The sequence below is a fragment of the Mesitornis unicolor genome, unplaced genomic scaffold, assembly GCF_000695765.1.
Source record: "Mesitornis unicolor isolate BGI_N332 unplaced genomic scaffold, ASM69576v1 scaffold10840, whole genome shotgun sequence".
Taxonomy (NCBI): Eukaryota; Metazoa; Chordata; class Aves; order Mesitornithiformes; family Mesitornithidae; genus Mesitornis; species Mesitornis unicolor.
In genome coordinates, this window is record NW_010157584.1 from 9,654 (window position 1) to 20,192 (window position 10,539).

Consider the following 10,539-nt stretch of genomic DNA (forward strand, 5'->3'; position numbering starts at 1 on the left):
GAATTAACAGCTAATAGCAGCAGATGGAGAATTAAAAGCAAAAAAACACCACCCACTGGGTGGAAGTAGGCAGAGGCCGGGGAGACCGAGCCTTTCCTCGCCACACAGGGGCAGGGGCAGGGCCCCCCCGCCGTCGTCACCATCATCTCGGATAGTAGTCATCCGGGACCCCTGACAGATTGCGGAGTTTCAGAGCTGTGTCCACCGTTTTTATGTAGCCGCTGATCATTTTCCTCATCTCGGGGGTGTAGGGGTCGTACTCCAGTTTCCTCAAGCCGGATCGCTTGAAGTTGCCGTCCTTCTGGCCCTCAACGCAGAGCAGCCGGTCCTGGCAGGCGGTGATGCCCAGCAGCCCCACCATACGCTGCAGCTGCACGAAGAGGTCCTGCTTCAGGTCCTCGAAGTGCACCACCAGCACTTTCTTGCCGTAGCGCAGCCAGTCCAGGGTGTGGGTTGCCCACCACGGTGCGTAGTTCGCCACAAATTCGGGCCACTCTGGAAAGGAGCGGAGGACACGGTTAGTGGGTGTCCATCCCCGCATCTTCCTCCGTCTCCTGCACCTTTCCTCCATCCCCTGCATCCCGGCATCCCCCATGTCCCAGGGCCACTGCCTGCTGAAATCTTTTAATTATCTTTCCCACTAATTGATCCTCCCATAAAAATCAGGTGATAAAGGGGATAATGAAACATCAATAATAAGCCGCAGCTCTCCTGGCAGTGCCGTCCATATCCATCTCACGATGCATAAAAGCTCTGGGTATAGGCCTCTTCCTCCTGTCCTCCCCACGCAAACCAACGCCTGATTAATGGCTTAACTGGCTTTAATTCCCCAAAGAATCATTAAACACAGGCTCTGTTTCATTAAACAGATACAGGACAATTCACCTGGTGTAATCATAGCACATAAAACTTTGCTTTGGAGCTGCTCCAGGGATGCTGTAAAATTAACATCATGGAACCAAAGGGGGGGGTTTCCCAGTGCCCGCAGGCTCCAAATTCCACCCCACAGCATCCAATGCTGGGGAGAGGGCATGGGTTAATTCCAAAACTGCCTCAGAATTAGTTCCTGGGAGATGGAAATGGTTTGGAGAGCCAGGATGCAGAGAGCAAGGGGTTTTCTGCAGGGCCTCGAGGCTGGGGGTGGGAGCCCCGCACCCAGTCTTAATTACTTACCTTTAATAACTTTTCTTTTTGTGCCCTGGATGATTTATTTATTTGTATTATGGGGGTTCTCAACCCTTCCTGGTACCGACCCATGGCTCTTAGTAACCCCCTCCAGTGCCATTAGAGTCCTCAAGCAATGGAAAATCTCCATCTTTCTGGGCAAGTTGTTCCAATGGTTAATTAACCTTGCAATTAACCCATCAGCTAATTACAGCCTACATCCTCTAGAGATAATCTGGCGATGGATTTTGATGTGTGCCCAAATGGGACTGTGCTGGGGCGCAGAGAAGGGTCTCCTCTGCCCCCTTCTCTCCCCCTTGGGACATCCCTCACCCCTGGTTTGAAGGGATGGGTGGGACATTCCCCATTCCTGGTTTGATGGGATGGGTGGGACATTCCCAATTCCCAGTTTGATGGGATGGAGTGGTGGGTGGAGCAGGACCAGGCCACATACAAGTACATGGCAATAATGAAATCCAGGCACATAACAGCGACAACAGCAACAGCTCCCCTTAAATAAACTCTGAATTAAGGGTAGCAGATGTTCAGTCAAGCTAAATATTTTAACTCTTTCCAATGAAGTCAATCCCACAACAGCAATTTGTAAATTGCTATAATTAACAAGCTGCCAGGATAATGCCTGCACGATGAAAGGTGGTGTCTCCGGAGCAGCTGGGCACCCAAAAATAACCCTGGACCACTGCTTCTGGCCATGGAGATGGGCTGGGAGCTGCCACCACTGTCCTGTCCCATCCCATCCCGTCCCATCCCGTCCCGTCCCGTCCCATCCCATCCCATCCCATCCCAGAGCTTGGGTACCAAATGGATGCTCCAGGTCATGCCGGTTGCAAGCCCAGGAGATGCCCATCCAACATGAAGACCCCTAGAGTGGTGGCATAGCCCTGGCTTCCCCATGAGGACCAGGCTTGAGCTTCACAGGGCTCTAACAACATCTCCATAGTTCTGTTGGCCAGGATGGAGCTTGCCCACCCGTGTCCCGTGGTAGCCCACCTCCCTACCTTTGCCCTTCCAGTGGGCGTGAGCCGCGAAGCCGATGTGGCCCCCGTATTTGCGGTTGAACTCAGCCATCAGCGCCTTGTAGGGGTTTCGGATGAGCAGGATGGCCGAGTCGAAGGATTCGATCTCCTTCTGGCCGCTCTCGTGGGTTTTGATGCAGATGGTCCTCCCGCTGCGCCAGTGGTCCCTCTCGCCCTTGAACCCTGCAGGACAGAGCAAGTGGTTAATGTTATTTAAAATAAATTTTAAAAGTGAGATGAGGAGGGGAGCCAGGTTGAAAAACACAGTTGGATAAAAGCAGTTGGGGTGAATGCTATGTGATTTGTAACTTGGGCAAATAAATGATGGGAGAGGGATGCAAATTCTCCTTTGAGTAGCTCAGGGACTGCAGTGTTGCCATGGAAGGGTCCAAAACAGGGACCGCCAACCCCTGTACCCCCACACATGAGCCAAGCATCACTCCACTCCCTCAGCACCCCAGCAAAGCTCAACCCAAACCACCCGGGAAGGCGGTGGCAGAGCCAAGCCAAGGGGGGAGATAAGCTGTAAGTAGCTGTATTACATCAATTAGAGATGTGTAATTTGCTTTCTGCTGCCACGCTGTGTGAGGCGAGGACGTGACGGCTCAGCTGCCGTTGCCTGGAGATCTCCGGGCCCTCCGGCGTGCTCAGCTCCGAAAAAATGAGCAAAACCCAGCCATGGCTTTCACCCAGAGGATGCTCCCATCCATAGCAGAGGCCAGCGCCGGGGGCTGATACAGCCCAGGGTCCCATCCTTGGCACAGAGCATCTCCATCACTGAAATTGGTAAATCTCAAAGAAATGGGTGTTTCCACCTATGGTGCCTGGCAAGCGGGTTTTTAGGAGGTCCAGACCTCAGCTACTGTGCAAGTACCCCAGGTCCAGAGTGAGTACCTCCAGTACAGGTCCCAGCTCCCCCATAGCTGAGAGAAGGAGGATTTCCTCTCAGAGGCACCAAAGGGGAAGGAAAAGCAGGAGAAACCTTCAAGATCTATGAATAAACCTATTATATATGGGTAAAAAATGGAGGAACTGGTGCTTTCCCTCCCCCTTGCACTCTGCGGAGTTACTGGGAGGAGCTGGCTTGTCCCTGAAGAAGCTCCATGCATCCCTCAAGCATTTTTTGCCTTGAAACTCATCCTCGCTGCTTAATTCAAGGTCTCCAAAGCCCACACGCTATCGACCCTGTCACTGTTATGGTGGGCACAAGAGATAGGAGCTGCAGCATCCCCCCCTCCTCCATTAAATATTTACTATTTAATATTTTATCTGTGTCGCCCAGGACAGGAAGAAGAGGCGAATGAGATCAGCTCCCTCCTCCATCCCCTCCATGAGCTCATCGGTGCTTTTTTTGCACTGCGAATATCCATTAATTTGGGTGTCGTCTGCCCTGATGCTGGTTTTATCTGCAGCCCCTTGGGAGGCACATGGGCACATTTGTCCTCCAGGGTCCCGGTGCCACCGACACCATCCATTCCCAAATCCAGAATTTGGAAGGATGAGTCTTTCTCGCCCTGCAGCCATGACTTTCATTTGCTTCTCACTTCATGCATCCCAGGACAAGAGCCTGCAAACGCCAGCTCCTGGGGAAAACTGATCCAAAAATTTAGTTCTGGGGGCAAAACCCACTTTGTTTGCCAGGGTCGTGGCTGCTCTTATTCCTCCAACCTCCACAGCAGGCTAAATCCACCAGCATGACGGAGAAACCCTAGTTCTGCCCCAAACTGGTCCTGACCAAGGTTACTGGGCAGCATGAGGAGGGCATAGATGATGTGGGGTCCCTCTGATACCCTTGAACCAGGACACATCCACCCCATCCCATCAGCAGCATCGGTGGTACCCGGCTTTGTCCTCCCAAGGGATGGCACCAGGCCCTTCTCCCGGCTCAGGAGCACCCCCAGAAATGAACCCCTTTCCTCTCACCTTTGTTATAGAGTGACCCATCAAAGTAGTAGCTGCCAGTGTAGAAGCCAGTGGCCAACTCGATCAGGTGGCGAGCCCAGGTGTTGCCAGCACCAGGGAAGCTGGCCAGGGCCACCAGCTGCTTGGCGCGGGTGGGGAGAAACCTCCGGTCCATGCAGCGGTTGTCTGTGGTGAGAAACGGCCAAGGCACATCAGGACTTAGAGATTGGATCAACCTTCCCCCGGAAGGATGCTGGGGCAGGGCATGAGGAGGTGGATGCTACGGGGATGCCCAAAGCGCATAGGGACACCCCAAGGAGTCCTAAACACCCTCAAAAAAATCCTAAACACTCCCATATAATCCTATTCCAGCACAGCCTCAAAGGCCGAAGCAGGGATCATATTGGGACCAAGCCGCTCTGAAGCCAAACCACCTGAATTTGGGCTCCTCACTTGCTCTGTTCAGCTCTGTCCTCTCCCAGTCAGAGGTTTCCCTGTCCCAGTGCATCCCTGTCCCCACTGGTCCCACCGCTGGGAGCTGCAGGGTGCTGGGGACAGGAACCCTCTCTCAGCAGCATCCCAGGGCATTTCTGCCTGGTCACATCTTTTTTTCCCTGTATTTTTTCCTGGAGCTGGTCCCTTCTGAGGCTGGCAAAGCTCTGGCTCACTGGTACAGCCAGTGACAAGGAGAGACAAGCATCGGCAAGGATGGATCCTGCCAGAGGCCAAATCAGGCAGTAATTAAAGCTGCTGGTTCATGAGAGGACCGATTTCCCAAAAAATGAAAATAAATGCTCATTTTTAATGAAAACCAAAGAGATGCTGCAAGCTCACGCTCGCTTTCTGCTGCGGGAAGGAGCTGGGGAACCGATGCTGGCCCTGGAGCAGTCCCTGCCCGTCCCCTGCTCACCTTGCACTTGGGTCTGGTAGACCAGGAGGTACTCGGCAGTGCCGCAGCTCTCGAACTCCTCGCCGGCACATTTTTGGGCGCAGAGCTGCTCGTCCTCGCGCTCATGCAGGGTGAAGAGGGTGGTGGGGAAGCCACAGCGGCAGGGGGGGGGCGGCCAGGGGGGCCGGGGAAGCCACAGCGGCAGGCGGTGCCGGCCAGGGCCGACAGCGGGTACTCCTGCGGGAAAGGACAGAGGGAGGGCAGCCAGGGGCACCGACCCCTACTGCAGAGCCTTCCTCTGCCCCCCCGCACCCATCCTCACCCTCCTGGCTCTGTTGTGCAGCGCGGGGCAGTTTGCAGCACCCTCTGACAAAAGCCCCATGAAGGGCTTTCTCTTCCTCTGCCTGATAATTTATTTGATTTTAACTGATAAATACTCCAGCAGTGCCCACTCCCAGCCTTTCCCTTGCCTGCTTAGAGGCATCGTGCCCCAAGAGCAAACTGGACTGCAGCATCCCTGAGCCAGGTTGGGATCTCCCGATGCTCCTACTCCAAACCCCCCTGAGGCAGCCGCTGCCCCACAGTCACTCAATATCCTCCTTTGTAGCTTGGATATACATAATTACAACGCTAAAACAGATTAAAATTTACCCAGTGTGACCCTTTTCACTGATGAAGATTTAGATGATTAAGCTTTTAATCCGTAACCCCCATCTCCAGCCCCTGGGTACCTTCTCAGTGCAGAAATCCACGCATTTATCCACCGACATGTTCAGCATCAGCTGGCTGACGGGCAGGGCGATGGAGATGTTGTCCGGCCGGCGGAAGCACCCTCGAAATATCGCGCTGCCGTCTGCAAGGGAGAGAGGCCACGGCGGCGCTGGGAGCGGAGGCTGCACCCCAAAAACGCTGCCACTGCCACCCCAAAGTCCTCGTCCCCCACCATTTCTCTCCAGCGCCCATCACTGCAGTGGCTGCTTTTCTTTGGCTCTCATCACCCTCCGGCTGTGAAGCTGTGTTTGCTGCTTACAGTGCAAAATCAGAGCAAAAAAGGCCTGGCAGCAAAGGCAGGTTTATTTTTTTCCTCCCCATTTCTATCAGCTCAGTGATCCCCGGCTGCAGGGGGCGATGAGGACAGCAAGGAGAGTGGGACCCATCCCACGTCCTCACCCACCACTGAATGTACCCAGGCACCCTTGACCCCTCTCTGAGGTGGTCACATCACTGTGACTGCCCCCATTGCTTGGGGACAAGGAAAGAAAAGCAGCAAATGTGGGTAATTATAGCACTGCCTAACTGGGAGCCTAACAAGTGCTTCTGAGCAGGAGCACCCTCTCTCTCTGGAGCTTCAGCACATCCTTCATCCTGCAGGCAGCATATGATCGGTATGAGGATGGCGCTGTTTGGCCATCAGCAAAGAGGCCTTCATCCAGAGCCCCCCAAAATGCCCTGAATTCACGGTGAGGTCCTCACGGCCACAGCCCTGAACCACAGAGCCACAACCCGGCTCACGCAGCATGGAGACACCAGGGCTCACCCACCATCGGCACCGCAAGGGGTTCCCCAAATTTCAGGGCCAAGCCAGGAGCCGAGTCGGTGCCGCAAGCTTACATCTCCTGGCAGACTCCTGGGCCAGCTCCAGGCGGTAGATAGAGAGGCGGTTGACGCCGCCGCAGATGTTGCTCCGCTCCCCCTTGCACTCCATGTTGCACTCAGCCTCGCTGGCGTTCGGCGCCTGCACCTTGTGCCCGCAGTAACACTCGGCACCGAACTCCAGCCCTGCGTAGAGGTAACCCCTGCAGAGAGGGAGATGGAGGGGCTCAGCACATCCCCAGGGACCCCCTGGCTCTGTGGGGGTTTGCATTCACACCCAGCGCTGGGAGCAGCTCTGCATCCCGAGGAGGCATCATTGGAGCAGATGGTCATGGCAGGTGCCCTCCAACTGAAAATACTCTATCCTATTCCATCCTATTACATTCCTATCCTATCCCTATCTTATTCCTATTCCTATCCTACCTCTACTCTAGCTTATCCTATTGTATTCCTATCCTATCTCATCCCTATTCTGTTCTAATCCTATCCTATCCCATCCCTATTCCTATCTTATTCCTAGTGTATCCTAGTCCTAAGGGAAAGGGCTCCCCAGGCCACAGAGATACTAAAGCAGGAGCCAGCAAGCACCACGTTTAGGGCACATCCTTTGTGTAATGTTGTGGAAAGGAGAAAACTTTAGCAGGAGGGGATCTGTGTGCCTCACCAGCTGCTCACGGATGTGCTTTGACAGCTGGGAAGGTCTGGGAAGGGTATTTTGGTAGAGGGCAGAGTTTTGGTGGGGCCACCTCTGGGTGGATGGAAGTGCTCAAGGCTTTCCCAACACTGAACTGGAACCCTTGCAGCCCCCTGTCCTGTATGAGGATGGAGCCCATCATCAACGCTGGGGGAGGAAACTGGGAAACACCAGTGAATTAAAAAAATAAAAATCAAAATTACATAAATCTAAATAAAAAAAGAAGGCAGGTGGGAGGGATTGATGGGGATGCGGTGTGCACGGAGTGATGGAGCTGTGGGGATGGATGGGGAAGCGGTGTGCGGGGATTGATGGGGATGCGGGGATTGATGGGGATGCGGTACCTGTCTCCTGCCCTACCGTTCTGCACAGTTGTCCTGGCAACGGAAGACTGTCATCTTCTTGTAGTCGAAGAAGGAGACGCCGCGCAGCGTTCGCCGGCGAGTGTTGTCCGCGTAGCAGCCGATGTACCTTGCTGCAAGGAAGAGGAGAGGAGGTAAGGACCAGCCGGGGCTCTCACCTCCCTCTCTTAATTTTTCCCTAAATAGGGATGCGTAAAAACACACCCAGTTCATTTGCTTTAGAAACTCATTCTGGGTACAACGTGCTCCTGCAAACGCTGTGAGAAGAGGGGGTAAAGCCCAGAAACACCCACTACAGTCAGGAATGATGCTGGGGGCCTGAAGCTTCTCCTCTCCATCCTCTTCCTCCCCACCAGCCTCAAAACTGAGCTAATCAGCTCCAAAAAAAGAGAAGTTACATGGGGAAATAACTCATCCCCTTCACTTTGCCCTGCCAGATCATTTATTTGACAAATGTAGCCTTTCCCAATAATCTGGAAATAAAGGGCCATCTCCTCGCCCGTGTGCCCACTGTGATGCTCCATGCCAGGGGGCTTTCGTTAGGGGTGAGCTGGTCCATGAGCTATCCCCGGGGCAGCCCTGCGCTGTCAGCACCTACTCCATCTCCTCGTTAGGTGCCCTCATTAGTGCCCTCTTTAGTGAGGCACCAAGTATTTGCTGCAGGGAAGATGCTTTGCTGCTGAGGCTGGGATGCTGGGATGCTCAGCATCCTCCCTGCCACTGCTGCCCGAGGAGAACAGAGATTTCGGGAGCCAGTGGGATTAGCCATCCAGTAATTAGCTAACGAGGTGCCCATTAACGTGTTCTGGCAGCAGATGTGCAGGCTGCCCACCCAGAAGACAGAAAGGTGGCCAGGTCTTACTGTGGAGTCCCAGCACAGGGACACAAAAGGAGAGGTCCCTGTCCCTTCAGGGCCACCGGACCACAAGCCAAGGAGGGATTTTCACAGCATCAAACCCCCCTCCAGCTGTGCCACCTCACAAAGTTATAGCAGAGCATCTCCACATGCGCTACCCTAATATGAAACCACGGCACGGGATAACGCTTCTCACTCCCTGCTTGCCTTTGCATCTGCTGGGGGTCCCTGAACCAAATCTATACCCTACAGACCCCATAGCCCCACATGCTGCCCCCCACCCCACAGCACCAGTGCTGCAAAACAGCATCCCAAACCAGCCTGGAGGATGGTGGAGGGGAAAGACAGGGAGAAATGTGTCCAATAACATTAACCACCAAAGCCCTAATCCATGGCTCCCAATTACTTGTGGTGTAACACGGTTACAGGAGCAGTTTTTGGGGGTTCGGCTCATTTTTGGTGGTGACAGAGCAAACTGGTGAAGCTTGCCTGATGACTCCCAACCCCTCTGATGCTGTGAGATGGGATGAGGTGGCAAGTGCTCCATGTGAGAGGGGAAAGGATGGGTGGATATTGGTGGTGGCAGCTTCAGGATGGGGCATGGCCCACCCTGGGATCACGGTGCCAGTGTCAGAGGACACAGGGACATCTCTGGGTCATGTCTGAGGCGCTTGGACCCCATTTCTTCATGGCTTTGCTTGCTCGTGTGGCACGATGGAGCCCAGCGATGGAGGTGGCAGGGAGGGAGCTTTCACTGTCCAAAATTGTCCCAACTTGAGGTAGGACATGCCTTCACAAGGGGATGGAGATGAGGAAGCCATTCCCTGGGGCTGCTCTTGACCTGGCCCTGGGGTTCCACCAGCACAGCCAGGAGGAGGAAGAGGAGGAAGAGGAGGAAGGAGGTACATTGTCCCAGTAAGCCAGAGCCACACTCCACGCTACCTAACCCAGAACTGATTTTAGGATCTGTATTCCCTCTGGGAACAATTTCACATGGCAGAGCCTCCACAGCTGCCTTGTTAAGCCATCCCCTGCTTAATTACCCCACCATGTCAAAATCTGCCTGCTCCTGCCAGACAGCCTGGGAAGCACAATCCTGTTCAGGATGGAAAAGGAGACAGATGAAAAGAGGTCAGCCCTTTTAATATATTAAATATATAGATATAGATATATTCCCAGCCCACCAAGGAGCAGCTAAAGCCAGCAACGGCCCAAGGCATCCCCTCCCTGCCCATTGCAGCTCCCGCCATGGTGGTGCCAGTGGAGGTTAATTGCAGCAGAGGTTAATTGTGATGAAGGTTAATCGCGGCAGACACGTCGCATATGGACAGAGTTTCTGTGGTGACTGACAGCTCAACCATCTGGGGAGGATGCACTTAACATTAGCTCGCATTAACAGAGCTCCCGGAGACCCCATTGTGGGGGGCATGGCAAGAAAACTCCTTTTTCATCCTGTTTTAGCACAGAAATGTCCCTCGAGCACCATGAGCCATTTTGCCACCCCCTTCCAGCCCTGGATTGAGCATCTTGCCCAGAGCAAAGCCTGCATGGGGGACACCAAGCCTGGCTCAGCATGGTGACCCCCTGAGATCCCCAGTTGGCCACGGGGTTGGGGGGATCCTGCTGGCAGAGGGGGGATTTGGGGTGGGTTTGGGTGGGTTTTGTGGGCCCCAAGCACTGAGGAGGAATGCAAAAGTTCTCAGCCATCCAAATCCTGAGTGAGCGCGCAACCCTGTCCACACACAGCTGCCATCAGGATAAATAGATGCCATTTTAAAAATCAATGATAGCCACTACATTCGTTTATCCTTGCTCATTAATAACGCTCCTACCCAACACTGCACCGTGCACCCCCAGCAGGGCTCTCCTGGCCAAACCCCCATCTGAACGGCCCCGCAATGTGGCCACAAATTGAGTTTTGGTGTCTACCATGGGTACCAGAATTAAAAGCGAATTTGGTCTGTGGCACAGCCAAAGGATGGGATGAAGATGGAGGCGCAGCCTCGCCTCAAAAAGTGCCTGTCCCAGCAAGGTGCAACTCA

General features: G+C 54.1%; 1 protein-coding gene across 1 annotated transcript in view; it reads right to left on the reverse strand.

Moving 5' to 3' along the window:
• Positions 1-142: 142 nt before the first annotated feature.
• WSCD2 (WSC domain containing 2) overlaps positions 143-10,539 on the reverse strand; it is a 10,963-nt gene continuing 566 nt past the window's right edge. The window contains exons 2-9 of the mRNA XM_010180569.1: positions 7,640-7,754; positions 6,604-6,788; positions 5,724-5,845; positions 5,199-5,229; positions 5,014-5,157; positions 4,125-4,289; positions 2,184-2,384; positions 143-495 (exon numbers count right to left, since the gene is read on the reverse strand). Coding sequence (XP_010178871.1) covers positions 143-495; positions 2,184-2,384; positions 4,125-4,289; positions 5,014-5,157; positions 5,199-5,229; positions 5,724-5,845; positions 6,604-6,788; positions 7,640-7,754 — 1,316 coding nt within the window. The remainder of the gene's footprint in view (positions 496-2,183; positions 2,385-4,124; positions 4,290-5,013; positions 5,158-5,198; positions 5,230-5,723; positions 5,846-6,603; positions 6,789-7,639; positions 7,755-10,539) is intronic.